The sequence below is a fragment of the Rattus norvegicus genome, chromosome 9, assembly GCF_021556685.1.
Source record: "Rattus norvegicus strain SHRSP/BbbUtx chromosome 9, alternate assembly SHRSP_T2T, whole genome shotgun sequence".
Taxonomy (NCBI): domain Eukaryota; kingdom Metazoa; phylum Chordata; class Mammalia; order Rodentia; family Muridae; genus Rattus; species Rattus norvegicus.
Window position 1 is genome coordinate 31,062,879 of NC_141542.1, and position 22,237 is coordinate 31,085,115.

Sequence of the window (22,237 nt, forward strand, 5' to 3'; positions counted from 1 at the left end):
AGCTTATAGGTCATAGTTCAAGTTGAGAGAAGTCAAGGTAGGAACTCAAAGCAAGAACTTGAAGGGATGCCTGCTTGCTGTTTCACCCAGCATTGCCTCTGACCAAGAAATGAATTTACAGCCAAAGAAAAGCAGCATGAAGTGTGGAGGAAGCCTGATTGCTAGCCAAGGACTGGCTGCTTATCCTTAACTAGCTTTCTCATATAGTCCAGGACCACCTGTATAGAGAATGGTGTTGCCCACAGTGGGCTGGGCCCTCTGTTATTAACAGTTAAGACAACCCCTCACAGACTTGTCCAAAGGCCAATCTGATCAACCCAATCCCTCACTGGAGACTCTCTTTGCAGCTGACTCTAGGCTGTTTCAGGTTGATAGTTAAAGCTAATTTGGACAGGAAGTAGAGATTTCTACAGCCCATGCTGCAAATCAAAGATGGTTGCAAACACTGCTGTTCGTCTCGTCTATAGCTTCTTCATTTCTATTCTCCTTAATCTGGATTGGTTTATGATTAGCTCTCTGTTTGCAAAATATAGCAGAAGAGAGGTTGTAGGGCACCTAAGACATGTCTAAGGAAGCATGGCAGTTTCTGTTTCCTATTCTTGGAAGGCAATTGAATTTGAAGTCAGTCATTTTGAGCTTACTATACCAAGTGGAAGCAAAGCTTGACATAGCAAGGAAAAAGGCCATGTTGAGGGAGCCACCAAGTTGCCACTTAAATAAGGACAGCCTTTTTGGAACTTTTTTGGCCCACCTAGGATGTCTGCTAGTTGAGTCATTACCCAATGAAGGCAAGTGGAGCAGAACTATAGTCAAAGCCTATAGGAATCCTGACTTCAGAATTATGAGATGTAGTGAATTACGTGTTAACTCACTAACTTCTGGGCAACTTGGGGAGGAAAGGGTTTATTTGGCTTACATTTCCATATTGCTGTTTATCACCAAAGGAAACCAGGACAGGAAGTCAAACAACAGGAATTTGGAGGTGGGAGTGGATACAGAAGTCATGGAGGAGTACTGCTTACTGGCTTGCTTCTCGTGGTTTGCTCAGCTTGCTTTCTTATAGGACCAGGGACCACCAATTAAGGAAATGGCACCACCCACAATGGCCTAGTCCCTCCCCAATCAATCATTAATTAAGAACATGCCTTAGAGCTGGATTTTATGGAGGCATCTTCTTAATTGAGATAACTAATCTGTGTGTCAAGCGAACAGAAGACTAGCCAGCACACCAAGGGAGTCAGAAGAGGGTACTAGGGACCCTGAATCTGGAGCTATAGACAGCTGTAAACCCCTGGACATGGATGCTGGGAACTGAACTCAGCAAGTCTCCTTAATTGCTGAGCCATCTCTCCAGCCCTGGGATGGTTTCTTAATCAGGAAAAAGATACTCCCTGTAAAAGACAACTAAAGTGTAAATAGGCAGGTTTACCCCCGCCCCCCAGACAAGGAAAACCATGGTATCTAAGTATTTATGGAAGGCATAGGCAATATGGGTTGGCTGGGGGCCTTCTTCTTCATGAAAATTCAGCCTATTTACTTAGGTGTGCAACAATTTACATTTTTGATTTTCTCCCCCTTCCCATTTCTTTCCTGTTAACATGAGTTAATTAATAATAACTAGTCATGTGTGTCATTACTGGTTACGGGGTACTACAGGGGGAGTGAAACTCAGAGAAAAGATAAGTAGAGTTTTTCATTGTTTTATATTTATTGAAAACTGTAGTCAATATACAATTCCCATACCACCTAAACCATTCTTTGCGATTCCTGTTTTCACTGTATCAGCAACTTTCAATGGAACCATGTGGCTATCACTTATTTGTACTGATTCAACCAACATGGATGCTTGTATTGCCTAATATCAGCTTTGCTTAGATCTTGGTAACTTTTCTCCAATTTCTTTCTTCCACTCCTGAGTCACACTTGGGACACCACATCACACTTGTGCTGTGTTTCTTTAGGTTCTTCTTGGCTCTGCAGTTCCTTAGACTCTCTCTCCATCTTTCTTCCTTTAGTGTTTATTTGTATGAGTTCAGGTGTGTACAGGTCACGACACACGGGTGAAGGCCAGAGAATGAGTTCAGGCACTGAGCCTCTCTTTCCACCTCCTGCATTGTTTGTCGATGTATGTGTCAGGAAAATGGGCCAGCAAGTCCATGTCACATCCCTCTTCTATGCTGTAGGAACACTGAGACTGTAGATGTGTGCCACTGACCCCAGTTTTCCATGGGTTCTGGGGATACAAACTCAGATCCCCGTAATGACACCAGTGCTCTCTCCATTGAGTAAAGGGTTTAATTCGGATTACAGATGTAATTCGTCTTCGGGAGAAGTCCGCACCCAAAGCAGCAACTTGAAGGGAGGCCTGCTTGCTATTGTACCTAGCTAGCATTGCCTCTGATCAAGGAACTCATTTCACAGCCAAAGAAGTACGGCATAAATCATGGAGGAACACCGCTTGTTGGCCAAGGGCTGCTTTATCCTCATTTGGCTTTCTTATATGTCCACACAAAGATCTGTCAGATATCCTCAGCTATCACGACTTTCTTCCCAATAACAAAAAACCAGAAGCAATCTGACCGTCTGCTAATTAGTGAACAGAAAACCAAGCAGCAAGGTATCCGGATGATGGAATCTTCACTGTCCAAAGCAAGGTGCTGCCAATACAAAGACAGGGGGCAGAGCCCCAAAAGCATTGTGCTAACTGTAAGAAGTCTGAGGTCTTGAATGCCAACCTCACATGGAATCGACGTATGTTTTCTGTGCCATTCTGGAAATGATAAAAAAAAACCCACTGGGACAGAAAACAGGAGCAGTTGCCAGGAGTGAGCGACAGGATGGCAGATCAATTACAAAGGGGCCCGAGAGAAGGCTTTAGGAATCTCTCTCTTGATTGTGGCAGTGATTGCACAACTGTGTTCATTTGTTGAACGCCATGGAATGTACTTCTCATCTGAAAGTGTTTACTGGCATGTGTAAACTCTACCACTTTGAACTGATTTTTTCCCAGAATGTATTCTTGATGTCCCATCGAAAAAACTCCGCAGCCTGTGACTTGGCAGATGCTGGCCTGACATCGTTATAAAATGAAAAGGGGACTAAGCAGCGAGATAGAGTATGGCTGTGAACTCTGATGTGACGTTGTTGGAAACCCAGCCACATCATAATTACTTGCACTGGCCTTATTTCTTGTTGCTGGGTACAAAATGTGAATTATGAAGCATCGAAATTGTAAAAGTTTCCTTCATTAATCTAAATTTCTATGAAGTTTTTCAATTTTACATGTGTGCATATCTGCCTCTCTGTATGCACCATGGGCGTGCAGGTTCCTGAGGATCCCCCAGAACAGGAGTTTAAGGTGACTGTGGATCTGATGTGGATGCCTGGGAACTGAAGCTGTGTCTTTTGCAAGAACTGCAAATGCTCTTAAGTGCAGAGCCCTCTGTCCATCCCCTCGATGTAAAACTTAAAACAAAAAAGCATGTAATGAATATTGTGCATGTGTGTGTTACACATTCATGAGTATGTTCACTCACATGTATGGAAGTTAGAGGGCAAGTGTTGGGAGTCTGTTCTCCTCTCTTTTCAGGGTCTGGGGATTGAACACAGATTGTCAGACTTTTGTGACACGTGGTTTTGTCTACCAAACCATCTGGATTCCAAAACATAAAAGATTTTTTAAAAAAAAGTCATCTTGAAAAATATAGTTGAAGAAGGTCGGGGGACTTGGGGGAGCTGAGGCAGAACGGTGATAGATTTGCAGGGCTTTGCAGAAGTAAGTAATAAATATTCTCTCATTTGCTTAGCAAATGCTGACCGGACACTGACTATGGTGCCAGGTACAGTTCTGTGTAGCAGATACAGTGACAGACAAAGCGGAATTTGGCTGCTGAATGCAGAGTCTTCATTCTACATGAAGGAGACTGGAAAATGGTGAAAATGGTTTGCTAAAAGATGGTAAGGGTTAGTTTAGTGTGCAGAAGGAACCGGGATGAGGAATGTGGCATCCAGAGGTTGGCATTTCAGTATTTTAAAGGGGGGCCAGAGAGGTCTTTTAGAAGATGTGTTCCTTGGTCTAAAACTTGAACTGAGGAAGCCATGAGGGAGCTTTTCAGGGCGAATGCTTTCAAACCACGAAGACTCGTGGCGTGCTAACATCATCTGGTTTGTTGAGATTCATTTTGCTTCCCAATAATGATGTAAGAATGCCATTGACTAGGATAACTGGTTATGACAGATCATAAAAATGATTTATAGAATAAATATAATCTTCATTTCAACTGAACAAGGAAAACTGAGACTCATCAGGAAGAAAACCACACACCTCAATGTATTTTTACCCTGTCCCTCTCCTCTCTCCCCCGCTGCCCTTCCACTTCCACTGTCTGTGATTCTGGGAAGCTGTTAGTCATAAAATTTTAGTATCATAAGCTGGGAAAAGGGGGTTAGAAAATTCAGGAGGAAATAGCCTGCTCATATGAAAACAATAATCACATAATATTTATTGTCTGGGATTGAAGTGTTTCAAACATGCAAAGTAATAAAATATCAGGAAAAGCAAAACTTCCTAAAGTTAAAAATGTCATAAATTTCTTCCAAAATAAGACCTGAAAAAAGTTCAGGTGATACTTTATGTCAATAGAAAAAGAAATTACTCTTGTGTCTAAATTAAGGTAGTCCAAAGCTTTTGGAGGACAAACACTGGTCAGTATGACTGGAGAGCTGAGGAGACACTGGCAGGCACCACAGAGACTTAATATGGTTCAGTTTGCTTGTGTATTGGGGAACCATTTATTAAGGAATTGCTTGGCTCATGTTTTCTCAGACACAGCCATATACAGCCCAGGGTTGCCTCGAATGCATACAGTGTGTTCGGAATTGGAGGTGCCCACTCGCCGGAAGACAACCTAGGGTGTTCTTGCTTCCCACCATATACAAAGCAGGGAATATTGTTTGCCACTGTGTACACCAGGCTAGCTGGCCCACATGCTTTGGAGATTCTGTGTGTCTCCCTATTCCTGTAGAAGCTCAGGGAGCACAGATATATTACTACATCTGGCTTTAAAATATATTATATTTTTATGTGTGAGAATTTTGCCTGCATATATATTTGTGCGTCCCATGCATGCCTGATACCCATGGAGGTCAGAAGAGGGCTTTGACTAGAGTTACGGATGGTGGGGCGCCACCATGAATGTTCAGCAACTTGAGTTTTTAATGGGGGGGTGGGTTCCAGGGGGATTCAAACCCAAGCCATCAGGTTTGCTGATTGAACACTTTTCTACTGATCCCGCTCAACTTACATCTGCAGTCTTTACTTAGCCTCTGGAGTGCGGGGGTCTGGGGCATGTACCACCACACCATGGGACCTGGAGGCTTTAGCATTAGTTACATACTGTTACCAATGAGGTGATCACCCACCTCACAATGACCTTTAAATAAATGTATATTACACAAAGCACAATGGTACATATGGCTTTATTTAAAATAAGATGATCTGTCTGGACAAAACACGTTTTTATTTACTCTATAGAGACGTTGATCTAAGTGGTACTATGACTCGGATTCTACAATTCCACAAGTCATTTTGTGTCCTGGACTTTTAGTTTAGAGCAATACTCCATATTGTTTGGCTTACATAGGTACTAGAGAGTTTTTGAATGAATGAATGAATGAATGAATGAATGAATGAATGAATGAAGACCTTTAATAGAAAGTTACTCTTTAATGGGAAACTGTTGCTTCAGGTCTCAAAAAATTTTCATTTTAAGCTCTACGTTTGAATATTTAGTTAAGTTCAGTGGACATGGTCTATCACTGTTAGTAATTGAAATCGTATCCTAAAATGTTCATTGTCTTTATAGTAAATTATCGGGAGAAGTGAGACACTTCCTAAGGTGCACCATCTACAAAAGAAGAATGTCTTCACCATGTGCAATTCTTCTTTAAGCATGTACAGATTCAGATAGTTCCCCAGCCTGCAGCAGTGCTAATGTGCGTGGGGCTGTCTATGAAGTCCTTACCCTCAGCAAACAAGATTCAAGTTACAGGGACCTACTCACTGGATTGGTTGTCCTACTCTTCACCCAATAAGGGGAAGAGAAATTTATTCAATTATTTGAAGGGAGAGTTGTGTGCATCTCAAGGCAGGTTGAGGTCCTAGGTTGCTAACGGGCTGTTTAGTGAATGTCCAGGGAGACACATGCACATGGTACAAGAAGGTCAGAGTCCTAGGCTGCCAAGTGCATTATTAGAAGAGGGGTTTATGTACACAAGCCAAGTGGAGTCCCAGGTCACTACACTATTTCCTATGCTAACATGCCTAGGCTTGAGGAAGACATACCATGAATGTGTGCCCCAATACTCCATGGGCCTAGGGTCCACGACTAAAAAGAAGGAAAAAGAGGAATCCAGCTGAGAACTAGCATTCATCTACCTGCTTTCTGACTTTGGACAGTGTGACCAGCTGCTTTACAATGCTGTCACCATGCATTCTGGACATGACTGGGAACTAAGATAATTCCTTCTTTCCTTAAGTTGTTTTCTCAGGTGCTGTGCTATAGAAGCGAGACAGTAAGGAGGCCAAGGCATGTTGTTCTCTGATGCCTTGTCTTTGTCTTTAAGAAAAAAGAAGTGTGATTCTGCAGTTCATGAGATTTCCAGCAAGTAAGTTAAGCAAGCAGTAACAGTAGATTAAGCAAATCTTTTTTCAAAGGCTTCTAAGCTCAGTGTAAGCGAACCTCTATCAGCCAACAACAGATGTTTATTAAATGTATAATCTGTGCACGTGGGGATAAAAGAGAAGTGTTAGTTTAAGATTTACCCACAAGAAATTAGTTATGGGGGGCAGGCTAAAGGCACGTGATGAGATAACTGGGAACACTATCCAGAAGGCCTGGGAAGAGACAGTTTGTGGAAACAGAAGATGCCATTGCCAAGCCTGGGATGAAATAAGGGAAGAGCTAGGAAGGAGAGCAGGGCATCGGTTGACAACCCAGGAAAGAAGAGACAGGAAGAATTCCCTGCTCTTCCTCTATACACATGGAGAACTTTTGAAACTTCACTCACCCCCACACCGAGTGTAGAAGAGAGGCTAACATGGCCCCCTAAACCTCAGAATGCTGGCTGCCACAAGACTGTGGATCCATTTCACCTTTCTGAGACTTTTTTTTTTTAAATTTCTGGCTAGCATACACAGTGATGGGGTTCAGTAGAGCATATTCTCTCATAGGTACTGTTGTGCTTGCTTGTATTTGCTCCCTCCATTTTTTATGGATACGCATGTGCATGTATTTTGTATGTAAGAGGTGACATTTAATCTCTATGCCCATCACCCTAGCTTGCCCTCCCCTTTCTCTTTAGACTACTCTTTCCTTTATAGTACCTCTTGTACTCCCTGTCTATATCTGTCCATGTACTTAGAGAAAACTCGCTATTTTGAACATGGCTTATTTTGCTTATGATGAATGTTTCCACTCATTTTCCTGCAAACGACAGAACTTCACTATCCTCACTGCTTAGTGGATGGGTGTATATGATGGTCCCATAGCTTGGCTTTTGTGAATAATGCAACAGGAAGCATGGCGGTGCAAGCTTCTCCATGGTAGGCTGACTTGTTTCATTTGGGATCTTACCAGAAGCTGTACAGCTAGGCTATGTTGTGGTTTCATTTTAGGCTTTTCTTTTTCTTTTTAGATCTCTATATTGACTTCCAGAATGAGGCCCAGAACTTTCTACTGCCCTTTGTGTGTGGCTACAGCTACTTGGCTGTAGTTTACAGTTGTCTCCTAACTCCTTGGTGTGGCACTGCCCCCACACTCAGGTCTTCTGTCTCCGGCCCCTCAGTCTTGGCATATTCCTGTGGTATCATGAATGTGGATATTGACAGCCATGCAGATCCTGCTCATGCTATGCTAAACTGCTTAGAGGTAGTGGGGCTCCTTGACTCTTTACAGGTCCTGTGGAGGCATCGCAAGCCAAACATTGCTGCTGTTTGGGGACTTCCTGGGTGTGTGACCCACATACAGGCCAGTGGGGAGTGACACGTGGTCAGTGAACACACAGGAGGCTGACTCTTGAAAATGAGGTGGCTGGAGGAAGCCAGTCAAAGGCCTCTTTGCAGCATGGGTATCTACACATCATATGCATGCTTGTTGTCTGTGGAGGCCAGAAGAGGGCACTGAACATCCTGGAACTGGAGTAACAGACGGCGGTGAGACCGTGTGGGTGCTGGGAAATGAACCCAGTTCCTCTGGAGATCAGCTGCTGTTAAGCCCTGAGCCACTTCTCCAGCCCCTGGGGTTGAATTTTAAAAGTTGCTAAGCGTAGATGAAAGCTGAAAAAAATTGTAATGCAGATTGCATGCAGCCACTTCCTTTCCATTTTCCTGTTTATCACTGTGCATTAAATCCTTCAAACATGCAAACTTGCCAGACTAAGAGAAGCTAGGCCCATCACAACTATAATTAAGGAACAAATACTTCACAACCACTTCATGCATGTTCTGAGCATTGCCATCTGAACTCTGGAATCGACCCCTGCCTGCATGTGAACAACACAGAGCTTATTCTGGGACTTGGATCATTTGTGTGAAAGCATACAATAGTAGCCTCTACAATCAGTCTTCTGGACACAGCCAGCATTTAGAGGAGGTTTTGTCACAGTTTATGTGAGGATCCTCTGTCTCTGTGGCATGCTTATTCATGCACATGTATATATGTGCAGGTATGTGTGCCTGGGGGGGCGTGGATGTCCGAGGACGGTCCTGGGCCTACTGCTCTGCCATTCTCTGCCTTCTTTGGCTGGCAGTAGACGAAGCTCAGGATTCTTCCCGTCTCCACCCTTCACTCCTGGTTACTGGAGCGACAGGCAGTATCCACCTGACTTTTTCTGAAGGTGTTGGGAGATCTGAATTTAGGTCCTCTTGCTTGCCTAGCAAGGTCTCACCCATTGAGCCAATGCCTCAGCACCCATGCCCCTACTTCTGCTGGACTCTTAATAGATATTACACTATTCATAATATTTACCCTAAGGTTTACAACACTAGAAAGGAACTGACATTCTATATAATTACATTATGGTATACATTTTGTTTTGTATTGCTTACATAACGCATAGATAAAGACTGTTTTGAGCTGTAATGCAATTTTCTTGTAATCAAGTATGTCTGGTATGAGAAAGGTTTTTTTCCTTCATTGTGCTCTCAGAAGTTTCTAGTATATTCCATACTGTTTTAGCAGTGGGATCAAAGCACTGGGTACGAATGTCAGTTCCATTTTAGATTACTCTTTGCAAAGGACTTACCTTGCCAAGTTCCTGAGTCTCCTTTCCTGCCTGAGGGCCACATTGTGTGCACTTCACAGAATATGACGGACCTTCGAAGAGGGGCTCACAAAGCACTGATCACAGGGGCTTGCTCTGATTATTGTGCTGCACTGATGAATCTGCTGGCATAGTATTTTCAGATTTTAATGTTTTTATTATTTATGTGTTTGTGTGCATCTGCGTGAGCATATTTGTAGGTGTGCATCGTTAGGAGTGTGTGCACATGTGTGTTTGGGTGTCTACAGAGGCCAGAAGAGGGCACAGGATTGCTTGCAGCTGGAGTTCCAGGCATCTGAGAGCTACCTCACTGGGGTCCTCCTGATAAACAGGACATTTATTTCCAGGCCCCACGTACCGTTGCTTGTGCTAGCAAGTAGACACGTGCAACAATGCCTTAGTCCTTTTCACTCCTCCTTCTGTCTTTTCCTACTTTTTACTTCTCAGTGTCATTATGAATAGTGATGCTATTTTACTTCTTAGTGTCACCGAGAATAGTGACGCTGGGCATTTTGGAGCAGGGTAGGGAGCATGAACACAGGCTCTCCTCAGAGCCACAGCAGTTCATATGTGGTGTTCTTGTTCCCTTGTACAAACTGACCATTTTAAATTATGCTTCCATTCCAACATTTCCAGGACAGCTCGAGTGCTTGATATTTTGATTCATACTTTAAATCCTTGCCCTGCCCCCATGGTATTGTTGTCCCACTCCCAACACTTGAGACTCACTTTAAGAGATACACCCTTTTTGATATTTGTGTTTCCCAGGGCTTCCGGCCCTGTTTAACCATGGAATCGACACCCACCTTCCACAGCACGGCTTTGTTGCTTAGGCTTCGCTGGATGCCCTTGTAGAGAGAGCCTTTGCTCTAGTGAACACAACTGCAGGGAGCTGCTGGAGTCCTTGCTCCTACCCACTGAGCTTGGACTCCAAACAAGATAGAACATTGCTTGGGGAGCCGGACTCAAGGAGGGGTGCTGCTTGGACACACCCCATTCACTGCCCTTATACTATTTGTAGAAGTGTTTATGTACTATGAAATGCTCAGCCAGCGCATACAGGAAACCGTAAAAGATTTTATGGGACGTATACACGGTTGATGGGAGAACTTAAGTGTGACCTGGGAAGGTTCTCTCTGAGTTGCAGGAGGCGGGTGAGAATGCACATGCTCCGTGCTGATTTACTGTCTCGTAAGGGGTCATATGAGGCTGAAAGTGATGCCTCATTTGGGCCTTATATTGAAAAAAATTCGTAAGTTTGGACTTTACAATTTCTAGACAAATAAATTTGTTTTCTTTCAGAGCACAGATCTCCAGTTATGTTTACTCACCTTCCGTGTGGTAAAACGTTGAATTTGGTTGGTTTACTATTTTTTAAAAACAAAGAACAGAGAGTATCACAGGAGCTATACACACTGCTTGAAAATATTTGCACTTCTGATGGTTTTTAAATAAAAACCTAAAACTGGAACTGTCATGGGTGGGGGCACACCTTTTAGACATGACCCCAAAGGGCATTTCCAGAAAGTCACACTTCTGAGTTCAGGCAGTAAGAGGTGGTTTCTGCTTTCTTTACCCTTACCTGTGGGACAACAGCAATTGTCCAGAAGGGAAGCTATTCGCTATCTGTGGGTTTATTTTGACCTCTAAAATACAAAGGATCAACAAACAACAACAACAACAATGCCCACCCAGGAAGTCTGTGTGTTCCTACCTGATTCAGAGTCGAGCTCCTTGCTCAGAGAGCGTTTATTGGAACGGTCCTTCAAAGATGTCACTGTTATGACTCCACATTTATACTTTAGCTGCGTGTATAATTAGTGTCATTAAGAAATAAGTCCATTGTTGTACACGATTAAGTATGAGAGCCCTGGCGTGTCTTGCTAAATTCTCGTAAATCTAGGGTGGTGAAGCGTGCACTTAGGCTGAGGGATCACAGATTCTCACGCATGGTCTCTTCCTGCCCTTACTGCGTGATCCAGGACGGTTATGTTGCCTGTCTAGGCGAGGTTCATTTGCATCTGTCAAGTGTGTGACAATTCCCAATGGCCCTCCCAGTGCCTTCTGTACCGTGATAATACGTGACACTTTAATCTGAGTTTACGGAAGTATCATTTGTGAGACTTTTTTCTTCTGTCACATTTTATCTATATCACTGTCCATAAAATTTTGACTTCCTTCAAATTTAGTCTTGTTTAAAGGGTTAGGGAGAGAGCCGATGTGAAGGAGAGAGAAAGAATTGAAGTGTTAATATTGAGTGAGTACGGGCCCCTCTTGCCCGCTCAGGACAGACACAAAAGACCTTGTTTCACTCCACCTTCAGCTTTCTGGCGGATGAAGAAAAGCGAAAGTGATTATGTGAGCTCACTGGGCAAAAGCAGATTTTATAAATAATTGCCTGTCAGACGGTCCAAGATAGACAAACACACGGCAGGACCAACACAAACACAGAGCTGTCGTGTTCCTGAGAGAAATGTGCGCCGAGTCTTCCTTCCCTGGGACTACGAGGAGAGTAGGTAGGATAACATGAGGGGAAGAACAAAACCTTGCATTTTGTGCCTTGTGCAATTTTCAAATATATAATGTGGGGCAGAGAAGAGTTTTCAACAGGAAAAATCAGCCCCTGAAAATTTTAGATCTTCTGTAAGCCTGGCAGATGGAAACCGAATACAGTAAGTGCTGCCATTTCCAGAGCAAGGATGTTTACTGCAGGGTTATAATTTTCCATGATTAGGGACGCCAAGGGGACTCAGAGAGGCGATAAAAAGAAAAAGCGTAATCATACTTTTCGATAGGCACCGGTGGGACATCAAAACCCTTCAGCAAAGTTTGATATTAAATATCTGCAATTTTTCTGTAACATGCACATCCTTTTTCCTGAAAATGGTTACTACACATCAGGTAAACCACAGTGGTGAACAGCATGGGACAGCAGGGCACAGCAGGGTATAGCTCACTGAGGCTCAGAACGGTTTGTTCACACAGAAAACTTCTGCTCGTTTCTCTCTCTTACAGAACACTTAGAGAATTAAAGACATAACTTCCTCCTTTACGATTCATATTTAACAGGAACTGTACCGTTGCATCTGCTGTATTTTTATTTGTTCCCAAGAGTTACACGTCCTCATTTACTAGAGAAAACACAGATGCCAGAGGGCAGCTCGGCAGCTCCCAGCAAGCAGCACATCCACTGGAGTCCCCGTCAGGGGGAGAACTCTGGAGGGATTAGGATCCTCATGCCCCAATGTTTAACTGTGCTATGAAAGCCCATGGAAGCTGTGTGTGTGCGCGCGTGCGTGTGTGAAGACGATCTCTTCAGTGACTGAGGTGATGGGAGAGGAGGGAAACAGGTGGCTTGTCCTACCAGGAGAATCTCTGATGCGTGTATGTTTATAAAGTAACCATGTTTCTAAAACACACACAGAGACAATCAACAGTGTTGGAGAGCACAGTTGGTGGGTCAGTGGGAAGGGTACACTGACTCATTTCAGTTTTGTCTCTTTTGTCCCAAATCTGAATCATAAAAATGCATCATATAAAATGCAGACTAAACACTGAGGAAAAAAGCGCACAACACCGCTTTTAAGATTTATGAGCTGAGGGCAGCAAATCCATGCCAAATTCAAAATTCAAAATTGTGTGTTGTGCATTCTTGTCCACCTACACAGCATCCCCAACATCCTGCCATTAATTAGGCAAGGGCCCATTCAGTAAACAAGGCTGAGGAGCTGGGGCGAGCTGCAGTCAGGCGGGTGAGAGTCAGAAACAAAGCAGACCACTCCCGAGGGCAGGAGAAGGTAAAATCTTATTTCATTTTCAGTCAGGACAGAGAAGAATGGCCTCGGTGAGCCACTCCCTCTTCAAGGCAGGCACAGCCATGGTCCCCTCAGCAGGCCAGGAAAGCCGTCCCACTCCTTCGGTAGGCACTCTGTCAAAGACAAAGAAATCTGCAATGAATTATCACATCAAGTCGAACAAGGAGAGGAGGCAGAGGCTTTCTTCCTGTTTTGTAGACTGCTGGCTACAAGCTAATAGGGCGCTTAATATGAATATTTCTGGTGGCACAGCTATAGCGACCATTCTGTCTATTAAAGTCAATGTGGTTAACAAGTGGTTAGGGAGTCTATTTTGGGGAAGTGGGTGATATGCAAATAAGGCATCCCATTTTGTCCTGTTAATGGATTGGGGTTGGTTCGGCCAAGGAAGATGTGCTGGGTCTGTTTGTCCTTTGGAAACATGTGTTCCCGATTCACTGTGCTCGGCAGTCTGTTCTAACTAAGCATTGTAATAGTCTATAAATTACTGACTCATTACTGTCTTCCCAGGCCTAATTTATAGTCTGGAGTGGAAGGCTGTGGGAACAGACACTAGCGAGGCCCTTCCTCCTCTCGGCAGGATGTCGATCTCAGAGGCACGCTGCACAGTCCTGATGGTATGGAAAGTCCCATCTGTAGACGCACAGGGAGGCAGATGTGAAGATGATCACGGCAGGTAAACTGTTGCTTTCAAAACCGGACACTGGTTGAAGTAACAACAATGTATTCCAGCTAAAGAAAGCAACACCCACCCTTCATCTCCTGCTATTTTGGAGAGGGAAGGCCTGGCCGAGGGTAGCCTTTCTTGACTGTGTGAAGTCTTACTTGTGACAAAGCGAATCATGGCTAAAAGCCAGGACTGAGAATGAAAGTCCCTCCCTGACATCATTTACATGGCAACAGTCACATTCATACTTTTAATTCACGCCTTCAGTTTTTTGATGTATTTTTAGAAAAATGTAAAAATGTTAAAAAACGAAACAACTCCTATTAGGACCTCCTGCTCCTCTCAAGCCAGCAACCCCAGGGCTAGTCTGGAGCCTGTCACATCCAGCCATCTTGGAGGGCAGTCACAGAGGCAGAGAACAAGACAGCTGAGTGCGGGTACCTGTGCATGGCTGAGCTGCATAAGAACCAGGATGAGAGTTAAATTCTGAAAATCAGCAAGGAGCCAAGAAAAGAAGGAAGCAAGATGTACCTTCAATCCCCTCCAGTGCAGGGATGGGAACAGGGGACCAGAAAGTGCTGGCAACTCTCGGTACAGCTCTGGCCCAAGAAGGAGCTCATAAAATGAGTCTCTAACCTGTCCCCAAACCTAACCTGCCACAGCGGCATAATGCCAGACGACATTGTACCTCGGGGCCAGGAGCCAGGCCCTGATACCATAAGAGGACTTGGGATGCTGTGTCCTTTATTGGGTGGAAGACAGTCCTTCCAGGTCTTATGGCTTCAGGGGCCACAGCCAGTGACAGTCACAAGTCTGAGCCCATGTTTGCTTGATTCATGGCACCCAGTTGAGGTCTTCCTTTCAACCAACAGCATTGGGACTGAGGCTGCTGCTGCAAACTTCTGGCTTTGTCTGCACCTGCCCATCGCATTTAGGAAGGTTCGAGCTCACTGCATAGCTCCAGGGATGCAGCTGCCTGCAGCCCAGCCTCTAGCACTTCTGTGTATGCACAGATGAGACTAGGGCAGTATGCTTTCCCAGCCTGCAGCCTGCTCCTAGCTACCACGGGCAGCTCACATGCATGTCTTGCAGGCATCGAGCTGTGGCTATCAATGTTTCCAGTCTTGTCTCTAGCTGAGCATTCTCCATGATGCAACCTGAGGACGAGCCCATCTATGTCTTATGCTTTAGTAGGACAGACACTAAGGCCACATATCTTAGACTACTGTGCTCAGCCTATGGGCTCTAGTGAACGTCTCCGTCATGTCTTGTGCCCCCAGACATGTAGATACATGAGCTATGAGCCCAAATGCTACCTGCACATCCATGGGAGACCTGGACAATTTTTTCCACAGCCCATGGACTTGGGGCCATAGCTGGTGACAAAACCTGTGATGTTATGTATGTCCTTTGGAACCAGGAGGTGGTCCATGGCTCTGTGAAACTGGACAACAGAGCTATTAGTTACATTCCCCAAATCACGCAGGGCCTAAGGTAGGTCTCGTTTGTGTTGTACACTCTTTTTTTTTTTTTTTTTTTTTGGAGCTGAGGACCGAACCCAGGGCCTTGCACTTGCTAGGCAAGCACTCTACCACTGAGCTAAATCTCCAACCCCGTGTTGTACACTCTTGAGCCCATCGATGCCAGCGTTACCTATAGTTATTCTATGGGACTTGGGGAAACTCACAAGCTGTGGCATCTCCCACACCCATCCTGAGAGTCCGTCATATACTATGACTTGGGGACTCTGGAAATTGACATCCCAAACATTGATGTCTCTTGTGATTCCCCCAGGTATATATTCCATACCATTACAGTTATGCCAATGGCCACCACAAGCCCTGGTACTAGACATGCTTGATTCTGCAAGGTCTGAAGACACACACCATTGGAAGCCTAAGTTTATTGCTATGCCTTACAACCATGTTCATGAAATGTTTTATGAACAATTACGGTTTAGACTATGGATGACAGCAAAGACAAAGACATGACAGATGTTTTGAGCTCTGCTGTGACCAGACTCATAGCTCTTGTTATAAACAACCACCCAAGTGCCAACCTAACCAGCATCTGAGAGCCTGTTTAAATGAGAAACAGCAAAACTGAATTTCAAAACTTCCTAGGACAGCTATTTCATAAAACCTGGAGAGGCAAATGTGAAGCCAGATGCACAGACATCAGTGTACAGTGCTGATAACATGACAGGACGCAGGGTTCCTCACAACAGACTTCAGTTCACAGGAAATCTACAACAAGCAGCTACAATATTCAAATTTAATGGCCCTACGTAAACTCATGAGAAAATGAATACTGATAAATACTATGAATGAGAAATTCACAAAGGCACAGAAATTATGAAAGAGAATTGCTGGAAAATTTGGAGCTAAAATTTTAATCAGTGAAATTAAAGCTAGAATAGAAAACTTACATAAAAGAATAAGCAGGAGAAAGATTTCTAACTCTAGAATTAACTTAGCTCAAAAAATGAAGCAAAACAGATGGAGAAAGCCCACAGAACTTATAGAGCACGCTTATGTGAACTATGTATTGCACTATGAACTATGTACTATGAACTATGAAGTATGAACTCTAGTGCAGGAGTTTCATAAAGTGAGAAGCATGGTAAACCATGAAAGTCCATCACTGGGGAATAGCTAGAAAGGACCCAAATCTTCAAGGAGATATGGTCATTCACATGTAAGAAGCTCAAAGGACCCTAACTTGCATTTAAAGAAAACAGATTTTCAGTCAAAACTTGTATCGGGCAGAAGGATGAAAGTTCACAACCAAGAGAAACCTGACATTCAGCAGAGAAAAGCGTCAAGCCATTTTAAAGGGAAACCCACTAACACTTGCAGCAGAACTGTTGTAGCTCAGAAGAGGGTAGGGTGCCATATGTAAAACATGGAGGGAAAAATAGGAACCCTGCCAAACTAAGAATATTATACCCACCAAAATTATCCGCAGAAATGGAAACTTTAAGAATTCACCATTATCAGATCAGCCTTACAAGAAACCCTGAAGGATAGACGATAACAAAGGGGCTATAACTACCACATGAACCTAGTAATATTCGAGGCTGGAGAGACAGCTCAGTGATTAAGGGTTCTCTGCTCTCTTATAGGACCTGCATTCACTTCCCAGCATCCATGTCAGGCAGCTCACAACAACCTTTAATTCCAGCCCTAGGGATCTGATGCCCTTTTCTGGCCTCCAAGAGAACTGCATGCACATAGAAGAGAGAATCAAACCAGTGCGACAGAATCCACCCAACCATACATAACCAGACAGAGGTTAGAAAAGAACAATTTATAACTCCCCAAACCCAGAGGACAACCAGAAATAAATAAATAAATAAATAAATAAAAGGAGAAATTTCATGCTGACTAATACTATTCATGATGACAAATGGGTTAAGTTCACCAAAAGTCACGGAATAATGAATGGATTAAAGAATACCAGAGCCAACTCTACACTGCCCACAGGAAATTCACTTCACTGTTAGAGGAAGACTTGGGGAAAGATATACCAAAACTATGAGACAACTTGGCAAGAGGTGCTATATCACTAGAACAAAGCAGACTTTAAATAAAAAAAATACTGCTAAAAGTTAAAAAAGGTCCTTATATATTGGTAAAAGGATCAATTCAGCCAGAATTGTCCATTTAAATACATTTGTACCTAATCTGGCATTCCTCAAGTATATAAGGGAAATATTAATTATAAAGGAAGAGATAGACTCTAGTACAATACTAGCTGAGGAATCCCCCAGTCCACCTTTGTCAATGGGCAGAAGATGAAAGCTTTAAAAACTTAAAAAAAATTTTTGTGTATATGAACGTTTTGCCTGTATGTATGTATATGTGTATGAATGTTTTGCCTGTATGTATGTATATGAACCTTGAGTATGTTTTTCTGCCCTCTGAGTCTAGGAGAATGTTATAGATGGTTATGAGCTGCTATATGGGTGCTGAGAACTGAACCCCAGGTCTTCTGCACACATGGAAAGTGTTCTTAGTCACTGAGTAGTCTTCCCTGCTCCTCCACAAGGAAGCATGCTGGGTGGACCATACTGTAAAGTACATGGACCTAACAGACATTTACAGAACATTACGGAGGAGGCAGAATTCACATTCTTCTCATCAGTACTTGGAAACCCTCCAGGAACGATCACACCTGGATTGTTGAGTCACCGATGAGTCCCAAGAAGTTAACATAAACGTGCAATCATACTATCGGCTTAGATTACAATAGATCAGAACTACGAATCACCAAGAATGAAGTATGCAGCAGACGGTAACCAATGAATGTACTGGAGGAGCCGTAGGGGAACGGACACATCGGAAGCATATGAACATGATAACACGCCAAGGGTGGGAGATGTGATTGACCAGGGACGTCCATAGTGAATTCCTACGTCAGAACAACAGGGATGCCTCAGAGATACCTCAAGGACTCTGAGAAACAAGAGCACAAAACCTCCAAACTTGGGAGGAAGGAAGGGAGGAAGGAACAAAGGAAGGAACAAAGGGAAGGAAGGAACGAAGGAAGGAAGGAACGGAGGGAGGGAGGGAGGGAGGAAGGGAGGGAGGGAGGGAGGAAGGGAGGGAGGGAGGGAGGAAGGGAGGGAGGGAGGGAAGAAGGAAGGAAGATCAGAGTAAAAATTATGGAGAACATTGCTACCCAGAGTGATATACAGACTGCACATAATTCCTACCAAATCCTCAACAACTTTCTTCACAGAAACGGAAAAGAAACCATTCTAAGCTTCATTCCTCATTCTCCACGAGCTCCTTCAACTCCATCTGTGCTGGAGGCAGAGAATTTCTGGATTGAAGACCCTGGCAGGGCTGGAGAGATGGCTCAGCGGTTAAGAGCACTGACTGCTCTTCCAGAAGTCATGAGTTCAATTCCCAGCAACCACATGGTGGCTCACAACCATCTGTAAAGAGATCCGATGCCCTCTTCTGGTGTGTCTGAAGACAGCTACAGTGTGCTTATATATAATAAATGAATAAATCTTTAAAAAAAAAAAAAGACCCTGGCAAAGACTAGAACACTCTGAGTCTGCCTTCTAAAGTTGCTGGAGAAGTGCTCACTAATTGTGGGGAGCCACGGGAAACTGCAGACAGAGAACTGTCCTATAATATATGCCAGGGGCTCAACCTTGATAGAGCCCTGAGCTATGATGCCTCCAAGAGGCCTATGGGAGAGTGACACTTTCAGCTCCTGACTGACATTTTACAAGCACAATGGCAGCCCGCTAATGTAACTGCATACTTGAAATTAGAGGGAGGTATGGGGACCTGTAGGGAAGAGAAGCAGGATTTTCCTACAGGAGAATGGCTGGAATGATCTCTGCTTGGGAAGGGAGGCTCAGTGGGAGATAGTTTATCTGAGAAATGGCCAGGTTTAACCTTTCCCAGGGGGTGGGATGGTCTTTAAGTACTGCAAAGGAGCCTTTTCAGAGATCATCCCACTTTCACAGCTGGCTTATCACCACTCCTTACAGTTCATAGGCCTTAAGGAGCACCGCCAGGAGCCATGGCTGAGGGGAAAGAATTTAGAGCTGAGCCTGGCTTCTGTGAGTTATTTTCTAGTTCAAGGGGACAAAGGAGCATGTGGACTCAGCAAAGGGTAAGTCAGCCAGCCAATTCCCCAGGGTCCCCTGCCCAGAACACACTCTGGGCTTTTGATGTGTGATGGATGGGTGCAGCCTGTGGAAGGGAAGCAAGGGAGGATCCCAGACTTGGCACCTTTTCCTGTAAAGGAAGCAACTCTACAGGAAGACGGAGGAAGACAGCACATCTCTGTGTCATCAGTGGATTTCATGTATTTGTGCTGTGAATGTAGAAACTAAATTTAAACACAGCCTGGTGAAGAAGCCTTCCAATATACACATTCTCATGAAAGGCTTTGTGGCCCACTTTCTTCTGTCGAAACCTAGGAGTGAGTGCCAGGCCCACATCTTTATACACTTTCCTGGTTACATATATATTTCCTGGTTATACACCCCCCACCCCCCACACAAGCCAACTTGCTGCTCCCTGCTCTCCACCCTGTGAGCTCCACTTCCATCCAGCTGCTCTCAATGGCCACTTGCCACTCTGTGGATCTGTTGAAAGGCTCAAACGTTTTAGCATTTCTCAGCATTAGCGGCAAAGATGACAATGATAATAAAAAGCTGCACTTTTAAATTTCTGGTTGTTTCTATACTTTTTAAAACTGAGAATGCAGCTGATTCCCAGTTTCGGACATTAGACAGTTTCTTTCACCTGCACTCAATGAACAGTCCCTGAATGTTAACCTATCTAGAGAGGCAGACACAGATTCCACACACTACCATGAGTGTTTCAGAAGCCATACTTTCAGAATAGTACCTTGTTTTGTTATCTGTACATGGATAAGCTAATGAAAACACTATGTCCAAATTGGTTTACTTCTGTTTTTCATGGGTTATACCAAAAGCTTACCCCACAAATCCAATACACACTGCTGAGTATGTTTTGTGCGCCGGGCATTTGGTGAATCTTCATCTTGAGATCACAGCCTGCCCTCCCTCTTCCTCGCTCAGACTCTGATTTAATTTTGCCCTCCCTTACCCTGATTTCTCCTTTTCAAACTTTTCATACTAATTCTATTCAAACTAATTCTATTGTCCCAGGCCCCAAGCCCACTAATACAAGCCTACCAAGGGCGGCTTGGGTTCCACTGAGTTCCTATACATTTGCCTGCTCTGATGGTAGCTGATCTTTACTGAGCTCTGCTCTGTGTAGAGCACAGTGTGCTGGGTGGAAAGACACAGAGATCACGGAGACAGAGATAACTGGTCCCTGTGTTTCCAAATGCACATCAATGCTTTCACTACCACAAAGAAAATGTGTGAAAAAGAGCTGTTCTCATGGGAGAAAAGGAGAAAACAAGTGGCCTTTTGTTTGCTTTTAATGTAAATAATACTTACTTTTATATTAAAAATATGAAAAAACATGAGATTTTTATATTCTTAAAAAATAGAAGGAAAAAATAAAAAAATGTGGGAATACATGGTCTATATATGGTTTACTTTCATGTCCACGTCTAACTTGAGCTTTACCACAAACAAGTTGAAAGGGTCTCATATTTTAGAAGTGTATGACCAGTGAGCGGTAGATTTAGGATTTAGAGCAGGGTGCCATATTCTTTTTCTATTCCACGTTCTTACATCAAAACAAAATATCTCCCCTTACCCACCAATCTGGCATAATTTATTCTATTTGGATCACTCTTGACACAGAATAAGCTCAATTCTTGTTAAACATGACTCAGGGAATAAATTACAACATAAAGTCCATCAGGCTGATACAATGTTTCAGTGTGCAGGGAGGGGTGTTGGAGGCCAAGTACGGTTAGCTTGGAGGCGTTCAGAACCACAGCGTACTTGTCAGTCTATGATGAAGAATATTATGTAAAAGCTACAACTGATCACTTGAGATGCTAAATAAACGAATGAACAAACAAGCCAGCACACAAACAGATCTTCAAAGTTTGACAATGTATGGGTTGGAGGGAGGGCTCAGTCAGTAAAACAGTTGGGCTTGGTAGTCTGCCCTCCTAACTTCAGTGCTGGGAATCAGAGACAGGCAGATCCCTGGGGTCTTGTCTCCTTGATGAATTCTCAGCTACTGTAGGCTACTTAGTGAGCTCCAGGCTAGTGAGAAACCTATCTCAACACACACACACACACACACACACACACACACACACACACACACACACACACACCACACAGAGGGCGGTGGGGTGGAGAAGAGGGTTAGAATACTTAGTTAGGGTCTAGGGTGATTTAGAAGTACTCTGGGCCTTTGGAGGTAAAGCAAGGGCTGCAGAGGTTGTAGCATGACTACATCATTAATAGGACCTTAAGATTCTTTGTCCTTAAATAGCTGTCCTTGGAATTTGTTGTGATCATGCGACAGACAGTATTTCTCAGTGAATAACCTAAAATCTGATGAACGCAGTGCTCACAGAACAGCTTCTCCCCAGACAAACTGGTGGTTCCCTCTGTGTAATGTTTCTTCCGTGAAGTTGACTACAGACTACTTGCAGTGTTTCCTTCCCAGTGCTGAGACACCACCCGGAAGAGACCCAGCTAGGTCACTAGCCACAACATGTTTAATACCATAGACAAACGCATTTGGAAAGTCAGCCCATGAAACTAAGTTGAATAAACCCTTTGCAAGCAGCTAGAATGAAGGCACAATAGTTGTCATTAAGTGATATCTTTGTGAATTTGTATAGCCCAATTTTCAACAGACGAAGACAGTAATGCCCAAAGGGAGTAACCCATTCATGGCGATGTAGGGAGAGCCTGGGGGACCCTGACCCAGACTGGGGCTTTTCATAGACATTTCTGACTCTACCCAGAGCCATGTATTTGTCCTTAACAGGGAAAACA

At 43.8% G+C, this 22,237-nt stretch overlaps 1 protein-coding gene and 1 long non-coding RNA gene across 40 annotated transcripts in view; both read right to left on the reverse strand.

Annotated features, from left to right (window-relative positions):
- Positions 1-1,684: 1,684 nt before the first annotated feature.
- On the reverse strand, positions 1,685-11,373 carry LOC148003630 (uncharacterized). 3 transcript variants are annotated; one of them, XR_015629430.1, is made up of 3 exons: positions 11,036-11,373; positions 9,304-9,446; positions 1,685-2,770 (listed from the first exon to the last, which is right to left on the reverse strand). It is a non-coding gene; the product is annotated as an uncharacterized LOC148003630 (long non-coding RNA). The 3 variants fall into 3 exon arrangements; XR_015629429.1 differs by lacking the exon at positions 1,685-2,770 and adding an exon at positions 5,463-8,335; XR_015629431.1 differs by lacking the exon at positions 1,685-2,770 and adding an exon at positions 7,694-8,295 and having other exon boundaries at positions 9,304-9,443; positions 11,036-11,296.
- Positions 11,374-12,396: 1,023 nt separating this feature from the next.
- Positions 12,397-22,237, reverse strand: part of Supt3h (SPT3 homolog, SAGA and STAGA complex component) — a 335,078-nt gene continuing 325,237 nt past the window's right edge. For 23 of the 37 annotated variants that reach the window (XR_015628924.1, XM_087567714.1, XM_087567690.1 and 20 more), the window contains 1 exon segment: positions 12,397-13,249. Coding sequence is in view for 36 of the 37 variants with exons in the window: in XM_087567714.1 (XP_087423840.1) it covers positions 13,208-13,249 (42 nt within the window). In the remaining variant the exon portion in view is untranslated. 37 annotated transcript variants of the gene reach the window in all.